Source organism: Hemicordylus capensis, chromosome 12 (assembly GCF_027244095.1).
Source record: "Hemicordylus capensis ecotype Gifberg chromosome 12, rHemCap1.1.pri, whole genome shotgun sequence".
NCBI lineage: Eukaryota > Metazoa > Chordata > Lepidosauria > Squamata > Cordylidae > Hemicordylus > Hemicordylus capensis.
Genome location: NC_069668.1, coordinates 16,391,974 through 16,415,665, shown reverse-complemented (window position 1 = coordinate 16,415,665; position 23,692 = coordinate 16,391,974). Strand labels below are relative to the sequence as shown.

Below are 23,692 nucleotides of genomic sequence, written 5' to 3'. Positions count from 1 at the left end.
TCCCAGAAAATTAGAATATTACATGGAACCCAGAAGACGAGGATTGTAGACTAGAACAATATCGGACCTCCGAAAAGTAGACAGTGTACTGTGCTTGATTGGCCAGCAAACTCGCCTGACCTGACCCCATAGAGAATCTATGGGGCATTGCCGAGAGAAGGATGAGAGACATGAGACCAAACAATGCAGGAGAGCTGAAGGCCACTAATGAAGCATCCTGGTCTTCCGTAACACCTCCTCAGTGCCACAGGCTGAGAGCATCCATGCCATGCCGCACTGAGGCAGTCATTGCTGCCAAAGGGGCCCCAACCAAGGACTGAATACATATGCATGCTTCTACTTTTCGGAGGTCCGATATTGTTCTGTTCTACAATCCTTGTCTTCTTGGTTCCATGGAATATTCTCATTTTCTGGGATTGTGGATTTGGGGTTCTCATGAGCTGTACGCCATGATCATCACAATGATAACCAATTAAGGCTGGACTTCTCTCGCTTTGCATGTAATGCGTCTGTCTCATAGAACAGTTTCACCTTTTAATTTGCATGACTGAAATTAATGGACTTTTGCCCGATATTCTAATTTTCCGAGTTTCACCTGTACATGGTTATGTTTATCCTCACAACAACCCTGTGAGGTGGGTTCGGCTGAGGAAGAAGTCGCCCAGAGTCACTCAGTGATCGATCGATAGATAAACTTTTATTACAGTCTTGGACACTCAGTGTGTTTTATGACTGGACCGGAATTTGAACTCAGGTCTCCCTCTTCCTAGTCCAGCACCAGAACAGCTCCAAGGTCCCACCCGGTGCTACAAGCCTCTGATCCTCTTTGGTCCATAGGGAGAGTTGCTGTGTGTGGAAACCAGCCCCGTAAGGATGGGATTTGTAGAGCCAGCTGGAAGATGGGTCCAGAGAAGGGTGTCCTGACTCAAAAGGAAGGCGGATTGACTCTCACAAGGAGCCCCTCTGTTGTATGTATGTATCCAGAGAGATGCCGATTAGATAGGGCTGTGTGGTGAGAGGCGAGGGGTGCGGGTGAGTTATCATCCCTGCCAATAAATTCTTGGCATATTTCTCTGGAGGGTGTTTTTGGGCTCTGTTTACCTGGCGAGAGAGAGCAGGGCAGGTCAACCTGGTGGCAAAACTTTCTCGAAACTTTTTTTTTTTACATGGGCCCAGTAAAGTTGCTTTTTGTCATTGGCTGATGGTGGTTTCTGTGGCCCCGATGGTGTTGAGGTGCTCTTCAGGGTCTTTTGGGACTGCACCCAGGGCGCCAATGACCACGGGGATTATTTTGGTCTTTTTCTGCCTACAGCCTTTCAATTTCCATTGGTAGATCTTTGTATTTGGTGATTTTCTCTATTTCTTTTTCTTCTATTCTGCTATCCCCTGGTATTGCTCTGTCGATTATTTTGACTTGTTTTTCTTTCTTCTCGACTACAGTGATATCTGGTGTATTGTGTGGCAGATGTTTGTCTGCTTGTAGTCGGAAGTCCCATAATATTTTTACATCTTCATTTTCTTCAACTTTTTCAATTTGATGGTCCCACCCATTCTTGGCTACAGGTCGCTTGTCTTTTTTGATGGCAGCCTAGGTGTTCTCCGTCCTGCACTTCTGTGTGACGCAGCAAATGCCCGTCTTTGATCACAGAACCCAAAGGAGGCCACCGTGCTCGCCGTGGTCTTCCCCCCACCCCGAAATGGATCCCGAAATGGATCTTTGCCCCTCTGGGCTGCCTCCATGCTGGCACTGACTTATATTGATTTATATTTGATTTAGGCATTTATTTCTTCAATTTGTAGGCTGCCCCAAACTTCTGTCTCGGGTTGATCCTCTTTGGACCGCTGCTTTTCTCCAGAGCTCCTCTAGTAACAGCTCACCCAAAAACGTCCAGGCCTAATGCATTAAGAAAACATACCATTTAAAATGCAGTACAGCCCAGAGGCGCAGCGGTGAAATGACGGACTAGCAAGCCAAAGGTTGCTGGTTCAAATCCCCGCTGGTCTGTTTCCCAGACTATGGGGGACACCTATATTATCGGGCAGCAGCGATCTAGGAAGATGCTGAAAGGCCTCATCTCATACTGTGCGGGAGGAGGCAACGGTCAACCCCTCCTGTATTCTACCAAAGGCGACCACAGGGCTCTGTGGTCGCCAGGAGTTGAAATATATTTAACGGCACACTTTACATTTACTATATCGGGCAGCAGCGATCTAGGAAGATGCTGAAAGGCCTCATCTCATACTGTGCGGGAGGAGGCAACGGTCAACCCCTCCTGTATTCTACCCAAGACAACCACAAGGCTCTGTGGGCGCCAGGAGTCGACACCGACTTGACGGCACGCTTTACAGCAGAGCTGCACAAACCTGGAGGACCTCTCCCACCATTCCCAGCCACAAGGCTCTTTGGAGACCCCTGAAACACATGGGGGCCCCAATGTGGGAACCCCTGGGAAAGCGTAATGAAAATGCAGAGTCGAGGCAGTCAAACGATCCGGGGCGGCGTGGAAAGACCACGCCACCTTAAAAACTGACAGAATCACGCGGTCTCCACCGTCTGTCAAAAGCCAGCATGAGAGAGAGAGAGGAGGGCCTGCTGTTTGGAGAGGATGTTCAGGCCAGGTGCCACTACAGAGGAGGCTCTGTCTGTCCTACATGCCTGTTCATGTCGTCTGGGAAGGTGGTGGCCTCTCCAGAGCCTGGTGTGTGTGAAGACGAGGTCCGTTAGGGAAGCAGGGTGATCCTCCAGGTACCTCGGGCCTCTGCCCCATTTGTGGTTTCGAAGGGGCCCACCAGCACTTTGAACTGGGCATGGTTAGGGGGTGGCTCATGGGGCACAGACCCCCACGAATGGCTCCCAGCCCTGAATCTCCTCAGCCAGTGGAGCTGCATGCACACAGCAGGGAAGAGCTCCTGACCCTAATCTACTGTTTCCACCATCATGGGTGCATTGGGATATTATTCATTGGGATATTATTCATTCATTCATTCAATCAAGAGCCAGCGTGGTGTCGTGGTTAGAGTGCTGGACTAGGACCAGAGAGACCCGAGTTCAAATCCCCATTCAGCCATGAGACTAGCTGGGTGACTCTGGGCCAATCACTTCTCTCTCCGCCTAGCCTACTTCACAGGGTTGTTGTGAAAGAGAAACTCAAGTATGTAGTACTCTGGGCTCCTTGGAGGAAGAGCGGGCTAGAAATGTAATAATAATAATCATCATTCATTCATTCATTCATTCAGTTTATCTACTGCCCTTCCAAAAATGGCTCAGCCTGGTTCACAGCAAAATAAAATTAAAACCAATCAGCAATTAGAATCAAAACTAAATCAATTAAAATGATAACCACTAACCTTCAAATCATTTAAAAGGCAACACTGAAAATTTAAAACCATGGTAAAAATCTGGGTTTTAATACTAGAGAATGAAGAAAACGTAGGTCGTTATTCTTGGCAGCGGCTTCTCCGAGGTCGCAGGCAGGCGTCTCTCTCAACCCGATCTTGGAGATGCTGCCAGGGAGGGAATTGGGAACCTTCTGCATGCAAGCATAGAGATGCTCTTCCCAGAGGGATGGGGCATCCTTCACATGCTTAGGTCAGCCTCCGGGTGATTTCCAGTAGCAGCTGGTCATGGGGACCTAGATTTTTATTTGTCTAATAATTTTTTTTTTACAGTTGTTTAAAATGGGTGCTTCGTTGGGTTATTGTGACCTGAGTTGTTTTTTGGGGGGGATCTCCAACTCCCACTTCATGGCTTCTGCTGATGCAGCTGCCTGGTAAACTTCAGATCATGTCTCTCTGGATTTCCAGGAAATCAAAGTCAGGAAATAAAAATGGGACACACACACACACCCCATCATTTTCCATGCATGTTGCTGCTGCTGCAACCTTTCCCGAATTTCTTGGCCCTTGTGCATGTCTCAAACAAGGTTTCCCCGGATCCTTTCCGCTGACCTCCTTCTCCTTCTCCCCCCCCCCTGCAGCGAGGACCCTTGGCGGGCTGCGAAAATGATCAAGGGGTATATGCAGCAGCACAACATCCCGCAGAGGGAAGTGGTGGACGTCACGGGCCTGAACCAGTCCCACCTCTCCCAGCACCTCAACAAGGGGACGCCCATGAAGACGCAGAAGCGGGCGGCGCTCTATACGTGGTACGTCCGGAAGCAGAGAGAGATCCTCAGGCGTAAGTACCACGGGCTGGGCGAGGCGGTTGAGAGGCGGGGTGTGCGTGTGTGTGAGTGAGTGGCTGGACAGCCAGTGGTAAAGCTGGTGTGTTCACACAAGCTGGTGTGTTCACACATCCTCCGCTTCCTGCAGTATGAATGGCCGCTTGGCGCTAATTGGGGAGCCGTGCACACCCGTGATGGGCCATTGTGAGAATTCAAGGGCAAAGAGGGCCTTCTTGGGGTCGCAAGCATGACTTGCCCCCATAGCTAAGCAGGGTCTGCCCTGGTTGCATTATGAAAGGGAGACTTGATGTGTGAGCACTGCAAGAGATTCCCCCTCAGGGGATAATGGAGCCGCTCTGGGAAAAGCAGAAGGTTCCCAGTTCCCTCCCTGGCAGCGTCTCCAACGAGAGAGGGCTGGGAGAGAGACTCCTGCCTGCAACCTGGGAGAAGCCGCTGCCAGTCTGGGTAGACAATACTGAGCTAGATGGACCAAGGGTCTGACTCAGGATATGGCAGCTTCCTATGTTCCTATGTTGTTCCTATGTTCCTTCCTTCCTTCCTTCCTTCCCTGCCCAAAACTTGCATCTCTGGGCCGCTGACAATTTTTTAAAGTAGTGCTACAAATAATGTTTACACACCTTTTTTCAACACAAGTTTCCAAAGCGGTTGCGTAGCTATAAATAAAATAAAATGTGGCTCCCGATCCCCAAAGGGCTCACAATCTTAAAAACAACAACACATAAGATAGACTCCAGCAACAGCCACTGGAGGGATGTTGTGCTGGGGACGGAGAGGGCCAGTTGCTCCCCGCCTGCTAAATAGAAGAGAATCGCCACTTTAAAAAGGTGGCTCTTTACTCAGTAGTCAAATCAATCTTTATGACGGTCATGGACCAGCATAAAATAGAAGGTTGATTACATAGTAAAAGAGAAAGTAACTAAAAATATCCAGGATAATACAATACCTAAAACCAAAGCAGCAGTTGTTATTATTATTATTATTATTATTTTAGATTTATATCCTGCTCTTCCTCCAAGGAGCCCAGAGCAGTGTACTACATACTTGAGTTTCTCTTTCACAACAACCCTGTGAAGTAGGCTAGGCCGAGAGAGAAGTGACTGGCCCAGAGTCACCCAGCTAGTTGTATGGCTGAATGGGGATTTGAACTCGGGTCTCCCCGGTCCTAGTCCAGCACTCTAACCACTACACCACGCTGGCTCTCTGGTTGCTTTTAAAACCAGTCTGTTACATTTTAAGAGCCAGGATATATAAGGATTACTATACAATTACTAATATTTGCTGGTAACAGGGTATATTAGATAATTTCCTTTAAAAAAACCCCTAAAAGGAATTATAAAAGGAAAGTAACAAGTATATTATAAAATAATAGTCATCTAAGTATAAAATGAAGACATAAAAAGTCTATGGAAACAATAGATTAAAAACCAGATGATGATCCCTCTTTACTCAGTTAGCAGGGATGAAGTTTAAGATTCCCATTTCACCTACCATATTTTACGGACTATAAGACGCTACGGACTATAAGACGCACCTTAATTTTAATCCAGTTTTTCAGAGTTTTAACATATTAAACTGTTATAACGTATAAGACGCACCTGAATTTTGGCGGATATTTTTTGAGGGGAAAAAGTGAGTCTTGTAGCCCATAAAACACGGTATTCCAGATCTGGGATAGGGGGCAGAAAAAGGCCCTGTCATAGTTTGAAGCCACTCTGAAGAAGAAGAAGAAGAAGAAGAAGAAGAAGAAGAAGAAGAAGAAGAAGAAGAGCTGTTGAAAGCAGATGCTGCTGTCTACTGCTAGGCTCATGATCCACCCTGGAGCCTGGCGTGCTGCACTCTGGCCGGCAGCCCCTCACCCTGGCTCTGGCCGGCAGCATCCCTCCACGGTTTCGGGCAAAGGTGTCCTCCCTCCCATTGAGCTAACCCGGCCAGGGCCCTGCCCCTGTTAATGAAGGCATTAAATTCCACCGCCTCCCATCTGGAAGAGCCGGTTCTTTTCTGCCCTGAGAAGGAACCTTCCTTGCTTGTCTCCAGAGATCTCTGAGTGAAGTCTAAATAGGCTATTGTGTCCAATGCAGCCAAGCCTTCTTCTTGGGGGCAGAGTGAGGCACTTAGCCGGCTGCAGTCTCTCTCGCACATCCCGAGATAAACGTGTTGACTCAGTTGTGTGTGTGTGTTTGTGTGTGTTGTGTGTGTGTTTTGGATGGCACCAGGATTTAAGCAGAGTGCCAGATACCAGAATAATGAGCATTGTTTGGGTGAATGGGTCTGGGGAGAGATCAGAGCTAAAAGTAGTTGGCTTTCTTCTTGGCAAGACTTCCGTGCAAAGTCAACAGAGGGATGTTTGCCCCCCCCCCGCCCGCTGCCCTTTCTCCGGACAGGGGGTCCGGGGAAGCTTCTCTGGTTGAATTTCTGCCTGCTGCGGAGGAGTCCAGGAAACAAAGACCGTCGGGGAAGCTCAGGCGGGCAGCTGCAGTGCAGGCCTGATTGAGCCGGGAAGGTGAATCCTGAGCTATACTGATAGGCTTGCCGGCCCTGCAGGGCGGGCCTGGAGCCTCTAGGGGTTGGCAACCCGGCCCCCTCCTCTCAGGGGCTCTCAGCCTTGGGTCCCCAGATGTTGGATGACCGCAACGGGGGGGCCAAAGAGCCATGAGATTCGGGGCGTTGGGGACACCGGACGAGAACCCCTGCATGGCCTTGCTGTAAGCCGTTGTCCTCACGCCAGTCCTGTAGGGTAGGTCTGTGCCCGTGTTCTCCTCTGTCAGGCCAGGGAGGGGAGCGGGCAGTGGTGGCCTCATCGGCTCTGAGTGTGCCCCCCCCCGACTCATGGTTGATTGGGCCTGCGGACTTTGGCCAAAGCTGGATCTTTTGCACTGGCACCCTGCGGAGCGGACCGTTCCCACCCTGCAGGGCTGTGCTGTGCCCAGCTAGGGATGGGGGGCTCCTCCTCCAAGGGAAACGGAGCCCTCTGCAGCCCCTGCCCCATCTTGGAAGGCCGGCCAGTGTAGCCCTCCTCCCCAGGGCCTTCCTCCCACAGCTTAAGAACGTTGCCGGTTCGAATCCCCGCGGCTCCCGTATCGGGCAGCAGCGATGCAGGAAGATGCTGAAAGGCATCATCGTCTCGTACTGCGCAGGAGGAGGCCATGGGAAACCCCTCCTGTAGTCTACCAAATAAAACCACAGAGCTGTGGGGGTGCCGGGAGTCGATACACCGACTCGACGGCACACTTTTATTATTATTATTATTATTACATTTATATCCCGCTCTTCCTCCAAGGAGCCCAGAGCGGTGTACTACATACTTGAGTTTCTCTTTTCACAACAACCCTGTGAAGTAGGCTAGGCTGAGAGAGAAGTGACTGGCCCCGAGTCACCCAGCTAGTCTCATGGCTGAATGGGGATTTGAACTCGGGTCTCCCCGGTCCTAGTCCAGCACTCTAACCACGACACCACGCTCTTCCAGCAAGGAGCTCAGGGCAGAGTGTTCATTCCATGTGACGCTTGTGTTTGGTGTGTGACTGTTGGATATAGGTTTTTAAACTCAAGGTAATATATTTCTGTTTAATATCTGTGTGTTGTAATTGTGCATCGTTTTAATTAGATTATAAATCACTTTGGGGTTGTTTTAATGAGAAGCTGTATAGAAACCGAACAATGAATTGAAAAGATTTTTAAATGGTCTTGTGTCGGTCTTGTGGTAGCAAGCATGAATTGCCTCCTTTTGCCAAGCAGGGTCCATCCAGGTTTGCATATGAAAGGGAGAGCAGAAGTGTGAACACTGGAAGAGATTCCCTTTAAGGGATGGAGCTGCTCTGGGAAGAGCATCTAGGCTCCAAGTTCCCTCCCTGGCAGCATCTCCAACGAGAGAGGGCTGGGAGAGAGACTCCTGCCTGCAACCTTGGAGAAGCCGCTGCCAGTCAGTGTAGCCAATCCTGAGCTAGATGGACCAAGGGTCTGACTCAGTATATGGCAGCTTCCTATATTCCCTGAGATCTTTCCTGGCTCTGTACTTGAGATCTTTTTAGGAGAGGAGAGCTGGTCTTGTGGTCGCAAGCAGGACTTGTCCCCTTAGCTAAGCAGGGTCCACCCTGGTTGCATATGAAAGGGAGACTAGAAGTGTCAGCACTGGAAGAGATTCCCCTTCTTAGGGATAATGGAGCCGCTCTGGGAAGAGCTGAAGGTTCCCAGTTCCCTCCCTGGCAGCATCTCCAACAAGATAGGGCTGGGAGAGAGACTCCTGCCTGCAACCTTGGAGAAGCCACTGCCAGTCAGTGTAGCCAATACTGAGCTAGATAGACCAATGGTCTGACTCAGTATATGGCAGCTTCCTATGATGCTATGATTCCCCTTAAGGGATGGAGCCGCTCTGGGAAGAGCATCTAGGTCCCAAGTTCCCTCCCTGGCAGCCTCTCCAAGATCGGGCTGAGAGAGACTCCTGCCTGCAGCCTTGTTAACTTTGTTAGTCTTATTTTACATATATCTTTTGATTAGTGTTGTGAGCTTCCTCAAGAAGTAGAATCCTGGAGGGGCCGTGTATAAATATTTTAAATCAAGAATAATAAACAAACAATAAACCTCGGAGAAGCCGCTGCCGGTCTGTGAGCTTAGCTAGACCCTGAGCTAGATGGACCAATGGCCTGACCCGGTAGAAGGCAGCTCCCTATGTTCCTCTCCTCACAACAACCCTGCGAGGCAGGCCGGGCTGAGAGTGCAAGGCTGGCCCGAGGCCCCCAAGGTGGGGTGTGTGTGTGGGGGGGGGGGGGTCCCAGCTGTCTGTGCATGCGGGTGTCTTTCTTCCTCTCTTGGAGTGGCAAAGGGAGACAGGCCCCATCACACTCTGCTCCTTTCTCTTTTCAGAATTCAACCAGACAGTCCAGGGTTCTGGAACTATGGCAGACAAAAGCAGTCAAGATCAGCTGTTTCTCTTTCCAGAGTTCAACCAGCAAAGCCAGGGGGGCCTGGTGGGGCCGCTGGAGGACCCTTGCGCGGAAGCGCCCAGCAAGAAGATGCGCCGCAACCGCTTCAAGTGGGGTCCTGCTTCTCAGCAGATTTTGTACCAGGCCTACGACCGGCAGAAGAACCCCAGCAAGGAAGAGAGGGAAGCCCTGGTGGAGGAGTGCAACAGGTACAGAATCCGACCGGAGCACCCCAAGTGGGAGCCGGAGAGAGCCCTCGTCCGGGCAGAAGGCAACCGCGTCGGTGTCCTGAATCGGTGTCCCGCATCGGTGTCCCGCATCGGTGTCCCGTATCGGTGTCCCGCATCGGTGTCCCATATCGGTGTCCGCATCGGTGTCCTGAATCGATGTCCCGCATCGGTGTCCCGAATCGGTGTCCCGCATCGGTGTCCCGTATCGGTGTCCGCATCGGTGTCCCATATCGGTGTCCCACATCGGTGTCCCATATCAGTGTCCCGAATCGGTGTCCCACATCGGTGTCCCGCCTCGGTGTCCCGCGTCTGTATCCGCCTCCTCCCGCCTCGTCTTTGTTCCCAGAGCGCTCCCAGCCGGGCCCCTCTTGTCCAAGGGCGTGGAGGAGGCCCCACACTTCCCGACAGCTCGCAGAAGTCAACCGCGGGAACCTCCTCCCAGCAGATCGGGGCGGCTGAACCGCATTGCAAAGGACCAAGCCGGGCACAGCCCTGCCGGACTCCTGGGCTGAGCTTGCTTTGGAGAGGCCCGTGTGGTGTGGTGGTCAGAGCTTTGGGCCGGCAGTGGGGAGACTAGACAGCGTCAGGGGCTGGCCCCATAGGGTTGCCGGCACTCCTGGATCGGCCTGGAGTCTAGGGCTGCACAACGTTGGATCGGGAACTTCCCTTTTGGAGCGGGTTGGAGAAGTTCCCGACCCACACTTGGGGAGTCCATTTCAGTTCGGGTTTCTCCGACCTCCTCCTAGCCTCTACCTGCCTGCTCATGGGCAGGCAGAAGATGAGTTTCCCTCCCCAGCTACGATCACCAAAAAACCCCACAACAAATCAGACCCTCGCTGCCCATTTGGAGCTCCGGTAAGCTCCAATTTTTTCTGAAGGAGGTTGGAGAAAAAACGGCCTCCCCAGCTTTGAGATGGGAATTTCTCCGACCCTCTCAGAATGGATGGTATCAAGAAGTTCCCATTCCAAACTCTCCAGGGTGCCTTTCAAGAGTTCCCTAGAGAGACACCCTGATTTCTGTTGACTCCAGAAGGGTTGTGCATGAATGCAGATGTTGGGAGAGGGTCGAACCCAATCTAATCCAATCTGACAAATGTGGGTTATTTATCTTTCTTTTCGATTTCTCGACCGCCCTTCCGAAAATGGCTCAGGGCGGTTGACACAGAGAAATAATAAATAAAAATAAGAGGGCTCCCTATCCCCAGAGGGCTCACAGTCTAAAAAGAAACACAAGATAGACACCAGCAACAGTCACTGGAGGGTACTGTGCTGGTCGGGACGGAGAGGGCCAGTTGCTCTCCCCCTGCTCAATAAAGCGTGGAGAGCCAGCGTGGTGTAGTGGTTAGAGTGCTGGACTAGGACCGGGGAAACCTGAGTTCAAATCCCATTTGTTTCATTCAGCCATGATACTAGCTGGGTGACTCTGGGCCAGTCACTTCTCTCTCAGCCTAGCCTACTTCACAGGGTTGTTGTGAAAGAGAAACTCAAGTCTGTCGTACCCCGCTCTGGGCTCCTTGGAGGAAGAGCGGGATATAAAAAATACATAAAGTGGGGGCAATGTGGCATTTTTTAATCTTATGAGGATTTGGCCAAAGGATTTGAGAGCCAGCGTGGTGTAGTGGTTAGAGTGCTGGGCTAAGAGACCTGAGTTCAAATCCCCCTTCAGCCATGAAAACTAGCTGGGTGACTCTGGGCCAGTCGCTTCTCTCTCAGCCTAGCCTACTTCGCAGGGTTGTTGTGAAAGAGAAACTCAAGTATGTAGTAGGCTCCTTGGAGGAAGAGCGGGATATAAATGTAAATAATAATAATAATTAAAAAAAGACCATCACCCCGTTAAAAGGTGCCTCTTTGCCCAGTTTGCGCCCACCCGTGTATGCTGCCACCTCTCCCAACGAGGCCTTCTCCTTCTTCCCCAGGGCAGAATGCCTCCAGCGGGGAGTGTCCCCTTCCAAAGCCCACGGCCTCGGCTCCAACCTGGTGACGGAGGTCCGCGTCTACAACTGGTTCGCCAACCGGAGGAAAGAGGAGGCCTTTCGCCAGAAGCTAGCCATGGACGCCTACAGTACCGGCCAGCCCCACGGCATGAACCTCCTGCTGTCCCACCACTCGCCTCACCACGGTCAGTCTAGTGCGTCCCCCCCGAGCAAAATGGCAGGTAAGCCCCGCACAAGGGTGGGGAGGACGTGCAGATATGGGTTAGGGCAGACGTTCCTTTCCGGGGGGCTCTTTCTGCTTCTGCCTCTGTGATGACGAACGCAGCCGTCTGGGTGCAGGGAGGGACCTCTTTAGGGGGATGCCTTTGAGAGGTCCCCTGCCCCCAAGGAGCCTACAGTCCGGGGTTCTCAAACCGATGCTTTTGGACTACAACTCCCATCATTCCCAGCCACAATGGCCTAATGCCAAATGGCCAAAGCCCACTGTGGCTGGGGATGATGGGAGTTGGCGTCCAACAACAGCTGGGGACCAAAGTTTGAGAACCCCTGGTCTAAAGCCGGGGCTGCTCAACTTCGGCCCTTCTGCAGACGTCGGCCTACAATTCCCACAATCCCCGGCTATTGGCCACTGTGGCTGGGGATTATGGGGGCTGTAGTCCAAAAACAGCTGGGGGGGCCTAAATTGAGCAGGCCTGGTCTAAAGCGGACAATGGGGGAAATGTAGGAGAGGAGGGCAGGGCGGCTGCTTGTTTGCCGGATGGCATCTGCGTCGGTAGCGGCGGAGGCATTTCTGAGAGAGATAATCCCCTTATCGAAAGGAACTCCAGGCGCTGACGAGCATCGCTGATTCCCAGATGTGGTGGACTACAGCTCCCAGCATCCCCCAGCAAAAGCCATTGCAGCGGGGGGTCCTGGTTATTGTAGTTCACTCCATCTGGGAATCCCTGTTGGAGGGAACATGGGAGCAGAGCGAGGACTGCAGTTGGGAGGCAGGGGTTCCTACGGGCAGGTCCCCATCCAGACTGCTTTGAATATCGCGGTGTAAATGAGGGATGTGCCTGGAACCGATCCGGTGCTCCGTTTCTGGAATGAACCGGCGTTCGAAAAGGTTCGTCGGCGAGGGATGTGTGGTTGCCTCGAGGCGCGGGGAGGGTGTCCTTGCCTCCGCGGCCGCATTTCACCGGCTGGCGCTGCCGCCCAAACTGTGGACACGGTTCCGTGTACATCCCGAGTTTAAATATGGAGTGTCCAGTTTCCCGCAGCAGCCGGGATGCTTGGTGTCCTCCTCATAGGCAGATGGTCTTCCCTTTGCCGGTTTCTCTCCTGCATCTGGCCTTCCGAGGTAGACTGCCTCTGGGCATGGCAGTTCCATTGAGAGATGGCCGCTCGGAGGCTCTCTGGCGCTTTGGTGCCGTGTGTCTGACCGGCTGTGGTGCTTGCTTGTTTTCCCGCGAGTGAGTTGTGTGCCGCGCACGTTAAAAGGCTGTTCTGCGACCTCCTGTGGGCTGCTGCATTCGTGGAATCTCCGCTTAAGAATCCCTCTCTTAAGAATCCCTCTCTTAAGAATCCCTCTCTTAGGAATCCCTCTCTTAGGAATCCGTCTCTTAAGAATCCCTCTCTTAAGAATCCCTCTCCTAAGAATCCCTCTCTTAAGAATCCCTCTCTTAAGAATCCCGCTCCTAAGAATCCCTCTCTTAAGAATCCCTCTCCTAAGAATCCCTCTCTTAAGAATCCCTCTCTTAAGAATCCCGCTCCTAAGAATCCCTCTCTTAAGAATCCCTCTCCTAAGAAGCCCTCTCCTAAGAAGCCCTCTCTTAGGAATCCCTCTCTTAGGAATCCCTCTCTTAAGAATCCCGCTCCTAAGAATCCCTCTCTTAAGAATCCCTCTCCTAAGAAGCCCTCTCCTAAGAAGCCCTCTCTTAGGAATCCCTCTCCTAGGAATCCCTCTCTTAAGAATCCCTCTCCTAAGAATCCCTCTCTTAGGAATCCCTCTCTTAGGAATCCGTCTCCTAAGAATATCTCTCCTAAGAATCCCTCTCTTAAGAATCCCTCTCCTAAGAATCCCTCTTAGGTAATCCAGCCAGAGAATCCAACCTCCTTTATCAAATGGAGGAGAAGCCCCTGGCAGCTTTGCGCCCAGGACGGTCACCTGTTCAGCAGGTAGAGAACCATCACAACCTGGCTGCTTTGGCATCCTTTCCGCGCACGCATGTGTGTGTGTCTGTGTGTATACACACATCTGTGTGTGCATTCACTGCGCGACTTTGTCAGTCCTTTGGACTGGAGGGAGAGCGGATTGCCAGAAAAGCAAATTGGTCAGGAAAAGTGAGGCGGGGAACTGGGAAGTCCAGAGGGTGGCAGGCAGTGGGGGAGGCTGTCTTGAGTGAGTTGTGTGGAGTCGGCGCATTGTTGGGGGAAACAATCCCCATTGTTCTCCTACCTGTAATCTACACACCAAAGTCGGTGAGCTCAAGAGGCAAACAAAAGAAATCAGCTCCCTGACAAGTGGTCGGGTCGCGTGGGGGTCACGGTGGGGTCACCGGCCCCTTTCTTTGGGGCCTTGGCTCAACAATGCGGCATCCTCCCTCTCTCCCCCCCAATCCCCCCCCCTCGTTCTGGTGGAGGGATCGCTGATCATGCAAACCAGAGCCTGCCAACGGAGCCCACACCTTGGATGCCCCCTTTCTCTTTGCCAGCCTGATCCGGCAGCCACAAAAGGGGGAATTGATTCCTCAGCTGCCAAAGTTTAAGCCAAAGCTCACAGCTCCTTCGCCTCAGCCGGGATTTGCATTCGGGACTCCCTGGTTCTGGCTAAACCACCGTTTCCGAGATTATTTCGGTGGGAGGCAGTTGGGCCTCTGATGCCTATTGGTGCCATTTCTGCAGCGCAGATAAGCCAAAGTGGCCATTGTGGCGAAAGAGCCGGCTTCATCCCATGACGCATAAGGCCAGCGGTCATTTGGTGTGCCCTAATCTTAAATGCATACAAGACTTGAACAGATTTCACGGCTCTGATAAGTTGGGTAAAGCTCTCCCACCCTGATCCCTGGGTGTTCTGCAATCGCCCTCTTCCACTGATTGAAAGGCCTATCTAGTCCGGCATCCTGTTTCCCACAGTGGCCCACCCCCCCCCCCGATGCCCCCAAGCAAGAGATGGAGGCATGCCCTTTGTGGCTGATGTGGCTCCCCTGCAGTTGTTGAGGAAGCTGCCATATACTGAGTCAGACCCTTGGTCCCCCTAACTCAGTATTGTCTACACAGACTGGCAGCGGCTTCTCCAAGGTTGCAGGCAGGAGTCTCTCTCCCAGCCCTGTCTTGGAGATTCCCTATCTTGGGACCTTCTGCTCTTCCCAGAGTGGCTCCATCATCCCCTGAGGGGGAATCTCTTCCAGGGCTCACACTTCTAGTCTCCCTTTCATATGCAAGCCAGGGCAGACCCTGCTTAGCTAAGGGGACAAGGCATGCTTGCGACCACAAGACCAGCTTTCCTCTCCTAAAAAGATCTCAAGTACAGAGCCAGGAAAGATCTTAGGGAATATAGGAAGCTGCCATAGACTGAGTCAGACCCTTGGTCCACCTAGCTAAGCATTGTCTTCACAGACTGGCAGCGGCTTCTTCAAGGTTGCTGGCAGGAATCTCTCTCAGTCCTGTCTTGGAGATTCCCTATCTTGGAACCTTCTGCTCTTCCCAGAGCGGCTCCATCCCCTGAGGGGGAATCTCTTCCAGTGCTCACACTTCTAGTCTCCCTTTCATATGCAACCAGGGCAGACCCTGCTTAGCTCAGGGGACAAGTCATGCTTGCGACCACAAGACCAGCTCTCCTTTCTTAGGTTTTAAGAGTGGTATCCTGCCGCTGAGCCTAAAAGTAGCCTCTAGCCATCAGGACTAGTAGCCATAGACTAGTAGCCTCAATTTCCCTAATTCCCTTTCAAAGCCGTCTTGGCTAGTGGGCACTACTGCATCTTGTGGGATTGAGTTCCACAGAGTAACTGTGCTTCCCTTTTCTCCATCCGGAGTCTCTTGCCACCCTGTTTCACAGGATGACCCCGGGAATCCTTGTTGCAGGAGAGATGGAGCAAGACCTCTCTCTGTGCCTCGTTCACTTAGTGGCCTCTTTCCCCTAAACGTTGGAGGCAGCCCGGAGGGGGGTTTGCTCTTTTCGTTCAATATAGCTTAGGAAACTGTCCGGGAACCTGCCAAGATGCGCGCCTAACGGCCGGCTGCAAACTCCGCCATGATGTTGGTGCGCCTGTGCTGAAACGCCTGCGCGCTAGAGCGCAACATTTCTCCACTCTTTGAGTCTGAACTTCTCGGGACTCTGGAGAAGGAACTGAACGGGTGCAAGATGATAATCCGAGCAGATCCTGTGAACAGCCTCTTAAGCAGGGGTCGGCCTCCTCCCCACACCACCCCACACCACACCACCCTCAACCCCAATGCACAGGGGAAGCTGCAGGGAGACAAGAGGCCGTCTCTTGTCCATAGAAACCCTGGTTGTAGGCGGCACAAGAAGCCAAATTTCTATGCCCCTTCTTTTGGCCGGCATTTCCGCGTCGTCCGCTCGGCTCTCCTCTCTCTGACTGACCACGGGGTGACCCTCATGGTGGAATGTCCCACACAATGCCGTGGGGCCGGCGGGGGCAGAGGGGGGCTTGCCCTTCTGTCATGGCCTGATTGCTTACAAGGTGTCACACCAGCACATTGTCAGCAAAATCAGCTGTTTTCAGTGTCTCCCCTGCCCGCCTGGGCAATAATGCACCCGCAGGGTGCCTGAGGGTTGTCATGGTATGCCCCCCGCCCCACACCACCCACCCCGCCCCCACCCCGGGTTATGCATGCTTAATTGACAATTAAAGCTGGGGCTTTGAACCGCCCTGGGTGGCTTTGAAGTGTCCTCATCCTTCCAGCCTGTATTGGGCTCTTTTGTCTCGCCCTCTCTTGGGGGGGCGGCCGCTGCATTCAGAGAGGCTGGAATGAAGCCCCCTCTCCCCCCCCCCCTTGCTGCCACTGGCCTCCTCACCTCGGAGGGCTCCGGCATCAGCTAGACGTTCTTCGGGGAGAGGCAGGGGGCTGGCAGGTCTCAGCAGCGGCCCAAGCAAAGCACACACAGGTGACCCCCCCACCCACCCAATCTGGCTCCTCTTTGGGAAACCAGGGTGGCCACACACACTCACACACACAACCAGAGCCCTAGTGATCCTCTCCGGCCCCAGCCTGTGTCTCCACGGGGCCAGCTTCCTTCTAGCCGAGAGCTGGGTACCTTTTTTGACGCCCCCCCCCAGCTCACCCCCAGCAGGACAGCTTGTGCAGTGAGAACAAAATGTGGGTGCAGTTAATCAGGATGGAGCAAGGTGGTTTCTTTGAAAGAAGTGGAGGAGGAGGAGGAGGAGGAGAAAAATGAATGGAAAATAAAGATGAATTAGGTTCCTTCTCAGGCCTCAGAACCTTCTTCAAAGGGGGCATTAGGGCCCCTTCCTCCCACATATTTTCTGCAAGGCGCCTCCGTTTTCCTTGCCTCCTCTCTGGCCTAATTTATCCCCTTGCTATCCTGTTTCACCGCCCATGCGTCTTTCTTTTTCTATTCCTTCTCCTTTCCCCTTCCCTCTCTCTCTTTTTCTCTTTCTCCTCCTTTCCCCTTCCCTCTCTCTCTCTTTCTCTTTCTCCTCCTTTCCCCTTCCCTCTCTCTCTCTTTTTCTCTTCCTTCTCCTTTCCCCTTCCCTCTCTCTCTCTTTCTCTTCCTTCTCCTTCCCCCTTCCCTCTCTCTCTCTTTTTCTCTTTCTTCTCCTTTCCCCTTCCCTCTCTCTCTCTTTTTCTCTTCCTTCTCCTTTCCCCTTCCCCCCCTCTCTCTTTCTCTTCCTTCTCCTTCCCCCTTCCCTCTCTCTCTTTTTCTCTTTCTCCTCCTTTCCCCTTCCCTCTATCTCTTTTTCTCTTTCTCCTCCTTTCGCCTTCCCTCTCTCTCTTTTTCTCTTCCTTCTCCTTCCCCCTTCCCTCTCTCTCTCTTTTTCTCTTTCTTCTCCTTTCGCCTTCCCTCTCTCTCTTTTTCTCTTTCTCCTCCTTTCCCCTTCCCTCTCTCTCTCTTTCTTTCTCCTCCTTTCGCCTTCCCTCTCTCTCTTTTTCTCTTCCTTCTCCTTCCCCCTTCCCTCTCTCTCTCTTTCTCTTTCTTCTCCTTTCGCCTTCCCTCTCTCTCTTTTTCTCTTTCTCCTCCTTTCGCCTTCCCTCTCTCTCTCTTTTTCTCTTTCTTCTCCTTTCCCCTTCCCTCTCTCTCTCTTTTTCTCTTCCTTCTCCTTTCCCCTTCCCCCTCTCTCTCTTTCTCTTCCTTCTCCTTCCCCCTTCCCTCTCTCTCTTTTTCTCTTTCTCCTCCTTTCCCCTTCCCTCTATCTCTTTTTCTCTTTCTCCTCCTTTCGCCTTCCCTCTCTCTCTTTTTCTCTTCCTTCTCCTTCCCCCTTCCCTCTCTCTCTCTTTTTCTCTTTCTTCTCCTTTCGCCTTCCCTCTCTCTCTTTTTCTCTTTCTCCTCCTTTCCCCTTCCCTCTCTCTCTTTTTCTCTTTCTCCTCCTTTCCCCTTCCCTCTCTCTCTCTTTCTCTTTCTCCTCCTTTCACCTTCCCTCTCTCTCTTTTTCTCTTCCTTCTCCTTCCCCCTTCCCCCTCTCTCTTTTTCTCTTCCTTCTCCTTCCCCCTTCCCTCTCTCTCACTCTTTCTCTTTCTTCTCCTTTCGCCTTCCCTCTCTCTCTCTCTTTCTCTTTCTTCTCCTTTCGCCTTCCCTCTCTCTCTTTTTCTCTTTCTCCTCCTTTCCCCTTCCCTCTCTCTCTTTTTCTCTTTCTCCTCCTTTCCCCTTCCCTCTCTCTCTTTTTCTCTTCCTTCTCCTTTCGCCTTCCCTCTTTCCCTTTTTCTCTTTCTCCTCCTTTCCCCTTCCCTCTCTCTCTCTTTTTCTCTTTCTTCTCCTTTCGCCTTCCCTCTCTCTCTTTTTCTCTTCCTTCTCCTTCCCCCTTCCCTCTCTCTCTCTCTCTTTCTCTTTCTTCTCCTTTCGCCTTCCCTCTCTCTCTCTCTTTCTCTTTCTTCTCCTTTCCCCTTCCCTCTCTCTCTTTTTCTCTTCCTTCTCCTTTCGCCTTCCCTCTTTCTCTTTTTCTCTTTCTCCTCCTTTCCCCTTCCCTCTCTCTCTCTTTCTCTTTCTCCTCCTTTCGCCTTCCCTCTCTCTCTTTTTCTCTTCCTTCTCCTTCCCCCTTCCCTCTCTCTCTCTCTTTCTCTTTCTTCTCCTTCCCCCTTCCCTCTCTCTCTCTCTTTCTCTTTCTTCTCCTTTCGCCTTCCCTCTCTCTCTCTCTCTTTCTCTTTCTCCTCCTTTCCCCTTCCCTCTCTCTCTTTTTCTCTTTCTCCTCCTTTCCCCTTCCCTCTCTCTCTTTTTCTCTTTCTCCTCCTTTCCCCTTCCCTCTCTCTCTCTTTCTCTTTCTCCTCCTTTCGCCTTCCCTCTCTCTCTTTTTCTCTTCCTTCTCCTTCCCCCTTCCCCCTCTCTCTTTTTCTCTTCCTTCTCCTTCCCCCTTCCCTCTCTCTCTCTCTTTCTCTTTCTTCTCCTTTCGCCTTCCCTCTCTCTCTCTCTTTCTCTTTCTTCTCCTTTCGCCTTCCCTCTCTCTCTTTTTCTCTTTCTCCTCCTTTCCCCTTCCCTCTCTCTCTTTTTCTCTTTCTCCTCCTTTCCCCTTCCCTCTCTCTCTTTTTCTCTTCCTTCTCCTTTCGCCTTCCCTCTTTCTCTTTTTCTCTTTCTCCTCCTTTCCCCTTCCCTCTCTCTCTCTTTTTCTCTTTCTTCTCCTTTCGCCTTCCCTCTCTCTCTTTTTCTCTTCCTTCTCCTTCCCCCTTCCCTCTTTCTCTCTCTCTCTTTCTTTCTTCTCCTTTCGCCTTCCCTCTCTCTCTCTCTTTCTCTTTCTTCTCCTTTCCCCTTCCCTCTCTCTCTTTTTCTCTTCCTTCTCCTTTCGCCTTCCCTCTTTCTCTTTTTCTCTTTCTCCTCCTTTCCCCTTCCCTCTCTCTCTCTTTCTCTTTCTCCTCCTTTCGCCTTCCCTCTCTCTCTTTTTCTCTTCCTTCTCCTTCCCCCTTCCCTCTCTCTCTTTTTCTCTTCCTTCTCCTTCCCCCTTCCCTCTCTCTCTCTCTTTCTCTTTCTTCTCCTTTCGCCTTCCCTCTCTCTCTCTCTTTCTCTTTCTTCTCCTTTCGCCTTCCCTCTCTCTCTTTTTCTCTTTCTCCTCCTTTCCCCTTCCCTCTCTCTCTTTTTCTCTTTCTCCTCCTTTCCCCTTCCCTCTCTCTCTTTTTCTCTTCCTTCTCCTTTCGCCTTCCCTCTTTCTCTTTTTCTCTTTCTCCTCCTTCCCCCTTCCCTCTCTCTCTCTTTTTCTCTTCCTTCTCCTTCCCCCTTCCCTCTCTCTTTTTCTCTTCCTTCTCCTTCCCCCTTCCCTCTCTCTCTCTCTTTCTCTTTCTTCTCCTTTCGCCTTCCCTCTCTCTCTTTTTTCTTTCTCCTCCTTTCGCCTTCCCTCTCTCTCTTTTTCTCTTTCTTCTCCTTTCGCCTTCTCTCTCTCTCTTTTTCTCTTCCTTCTCCTTTCACCTTCTCTCTCTCTCTTTTTCTCTTCCTTCTCCTTCCCCCTTCCCTCTCTCTCTCTTTTTCTCTTTCTCCTCCTTTCCCCTTCCCTCTCTCTCTCTTTTTCTCTTTCTTCTCCTTTCCCCTTCCCTGTCTCTCTCTTTCTATTCCTTCTCCTTTCCCCTTCCCTCTCTCTCTTTTTCTCTTTCTCCTCCTTTCCCCTTCCCTCTCTCTCTTTCTATTCCTTCTCCTTTCCCCTTCCCTCTCTCTCTTTTTCTCTTTCTCCTCCTTTCCCCTTCCCTGTCTCTCTCTTTCTATTCCTTCTCCTTTCCCCTTCCCTCTCTCTCTTTTTCTCTTCCTCCTCCTTTCCCCTTCCCTCTCTCTCTCTTTTTCTCTTCCTTCTCCTTTCGCCTTCCCTCTCTCTCTTTTTCTCTTTCTTCTCCTTTCGCCTTCTCTCTCTCTCTTTTTCTCTTCCTTCTCCTTTCACCTTCTCTCTCTCTCTTTTTCTCTTTCTCCTCCTTTCGCCTTCCCTCTCTCTCTTTTCCTCTTTCTCCTCCTTTCCCCTTCCCTCTCTCTCTCTTTTTCTCTTCCTTCTCCTTTCGCCTTCTCTCTCTCTCTCTCTCTTTTTCTCTTCCTTCTCCTTTCACCTTCTCTCTCTCTCTTTTTCTCTTTCTCCTCCTTTCCCCTTCCCCCTCTCTCTTTCTCTTTCTTCTCCTTTCCCCTTCCCTCTCTCTCTTTTTCTCTTCCTCCTCCTTTCCCCTTCCCTGTCTCTCTCTTTCTATTCCTTCTCCTTTCCCCTTCCCTCTGTCTCTTTTTCTCTTTCTCCTCCTTTCCCCTTCCCTCTCTCTCTTTCTATTCCTTCTCCTTTCCCCTTCCCTCTCTCTCTTTTTCTCTTCCTCCTCCTTTCCCCTTCCCTCTCTCTCTTTTTCTATTCCTTAACCTTTCCCCTTCCCTCTCTCTCTTTTTCTCTTTCTCCTCCTTTCCCCTTCCCTCTTTCCTCCTCCTCCTTTCTGACTGTTCTTTTTGTTCTTGAAGGGAGGAGAGCTGGTCTTGTGGGAGCCAGCATGAATGGTCCCCTTTGCTAAGCAGGGTCTGCCTGGGTTTGCATTTGGATGGGAGACAGCATCTATGAGCACGGGAGGGAATCTGGGAAGAGTAGCTGAAGGTTCCCAGTCCCCTCCCTGGCAGCATTTCCAGACAGGGCTGAGAGAGACTCCTGCTGGTTGTAGCCTCGGAGAAGCCGCTGCCAGTCTGTGCAGACAATACTGTGCTAGGTGGAGCAGTGGTCTGACTCAGTATATGGCAGCTTCCAGAGGAAAGGTGATAGCTGTGGGTGGGGCTGCAAACTCAGAAGGCTGGGACCAAAATTTCTCCAAGGGGAATTTCAGAGCAAATTTCAAGTTTCCTCAGAGGAGACAGTTCAGGGAATGTTTCCCGGATGTCTCTTTGTGTCCGCGGCCATTGATGTTCCAAACTACGGTGTGTCCGCAGCTATTTACAAGGGCCGACAGGATGGGATTTTAATCTGGAGTTTATGCTCTGCTGCGGAGGCCTCTTCCACTCGAGGGGGCCGACTGCATCAATCTCAGTGAGAACAGTGGTGTATAAATATTTGTCGTCATGGTGCTAGTCCTCTGTGAATCCTTTAAAGCTGTCTAAGCTTGTGACCATCACCACATCTTGTGGCAGGAAGTTCCACAGAGCCATTATATGCTGTGTCACTGCTGTCTCTGCCCTAAACCTGCTGCTGATCAGTTTCATCTTATTTATGGATGTATTTTTCTGTGTCAAACACTTTGTGAACTTTGGTTGAAAAGCGGTCTATTAATACCCTTAGTAGTCATGGGGTGGAAACTCCTTTCTGCTCCTTTCTCCACACCTGGCATAATTTTATGAGCTTCTAAGCCTGTCGCTCTCCACATAGCTGCCTTTCCCCCCCTAAACTCAAAAGCTCCAAACCCTTTTGGCTCTCCTCATCGGGAAGGTGCCGCAGACCCCCGGATCATTTTGGTTGCTTTCTGCTGGGTCCTTTTCGGCTGTGGGTGATTTTGCAGAAAGCCGTCAGAGTGGTTCTGACCACGAAACCACGAAAAAAAAAAAAGGTTTGACTTGCTTTCTTTTCTGGTGCCTGTCATTGCAACAATAACAGCTGCAAATCTACCTGGGAGACCCACCGGCCGATCTGGTCCTGCCTTCTGCGCACCTTGCTGTGTATAAAGTCATAAATCTGCCCAGGAGCGAAAAAGCAGCCAGGAACTGTCCTCACACCTTTGCTCTTGGCGCTGTAAAATGGGCGCCCACTTGAGAGGGCTTATTTGGCAGCGGAAAGATGGACCAGTCCCGGGATGATGATGATGATGATGATGATGATGATGATGATGATGATTAACATTTATATCCCGCTCTTCCTCCAAGGAGCCCACTACAGACTTGAGTTTCTCTTTCACAACAACCCTGCGAAGTAGGTTAGGCTGAGAGAGAAGTGACTGGCCCAGAGCCACCCAGCTAGTTTCATGGCTGAAGGGGGATTTGAACTTGGGTCTCCTAGCCCAGCACTCTAACCACTACACCACGGATCTGGCTGGCTTCCCCCTGGGACAATAAGTCAGCTGTGAAGTCGGGGACAGGAGCTACCGCAAGAGCCCTGATAGGTCCTGACTCCAGAGGATCCGGTTTGGATAGACTTGGAATCAAACATGGGACCCACCAAAGAAGGAGACCAAAGCAGACCTGTCCTGTTTCAAGCAGGCACACCACCAACCTGTGCCTGATCTGTGTGTGCTGGTTCGAATCCCCACTGGTCTGTTCCCCACCTCTGTCAGGCAGCAGCGACCTAGGAAGATGCTGAAAGGCCTCATCTCATACTGAGCGGGAGGAGGCAATGGTCAACCGTTCCTGCATTCTACCCAAGACCAACCCCAGGGCTCTGTGGGCGCCGGGAGTAGACACCCCGACTCGACGGCACGCTTTACCTTTATCTGATGTTTAGCTAGTGGTCTTCTGGGCTGGGGAGGTCCGGCTGAATATGGGTCGAAGCCTCCTCCCCATTCGAACGCCAGAAGGGTCCCCACAATGTAGACTCCCTTGCTCATTCTGCGGTTCTGTCAGCCCCACAGGTTGTGGAGGAAACCTTTCTGGTTTTATTGGGGATCATTAGAGCTTTACAGCCCCCTTCGAGTGGGCGGGAACCCCACTCACAATAAACGGGTTTAGAATGGACATAAACGAGGCACTTTATAGCCACGGGAGATGAAGAACACTTCCAGGGCGTTTTGAGTGGCAGGCTCCTCGGCCGCGCATCTCTGGCCTTTCTGGCCAATCTGGTTGCTTTCGGAGACGAGGCTTTACGGAGGCAGGGAGGTCTGGTTGCTGGTCAGCCTGCTTGTGGAGGGAGGGGAGGTGGTTCCCGCCCTGCCCCGTCCCAAAGTCAGAGGAGAGAGGATCATTGGCTTCCCTCTGCGGTGTGCGTGCGTTTTGAACTGACAATAAAAGAGCCTGTCTTAGAAAAGAAGAGAGCCAGTTTTGTGCCTTGGTATACAGGTGAAACTCGGAAAATTAGAATATTGTGCAAAAGTCCCTTAATTTCAGGAATGCAAATTAAAAGGTGAAACTGATATATGAGACAGATGCATTACATGCAAAGCGAGACAAGTCAAGCCTTAATTTGTTATCATTGTGATGATCATGGCGTACAGCTCATGAAAACCCCAAATCCACAATCCCAGAAAATCAGAATATTACATGGAACCAAGAAGACAAGGATTGAAGAATCGAACAATATTGGACCTCTGAAAAGTATAAGCATGCCTATGTATTCAGTCCTTGGTTGGGGCCCCTTTGGCAGCAATGACTGCCTCAATGCGGCGTGGCATGGATGCTCTCA

The 23,692-nt window shown here is 51.4% G+C and overlaps 1 protein-coding gene across 2 annotated transcripts in view; it reads left to right on the top strand.

Moving 5' to 3' along the window:
• HNF1B (HNF1 homeobox B) overlaps nucleotides 1–23,692 on the top strand; it is a 55,126-nt gene that overhangs the window by 9,716 nt on the left and 21,718 nt on the right. The window contains exons 2-4 of one of the 2 annotated variants that reach the window (XM_053275624.1): nucleotides 3,978–4,177; nucleotides 9,042–9,309; nucleotides 11,247–11,449. In XM_053275624.1, the coding sequence (XP_053131599.1) occupies nucleotides 3,978–4,177; nucleotides 9,042–9,309; nucleotides 11,247–11,449 (671 nt within the window). Of the gene's footprint in view, nucleotides 1–3,977; nucleotides 4,178–9,041; nucleotides 9,310–11,246; nucleotides 11,486–23,692 lie in introns of both variants that reach the window. The other variant, XM_053275623.1, reaches the window with a different exon arrangement.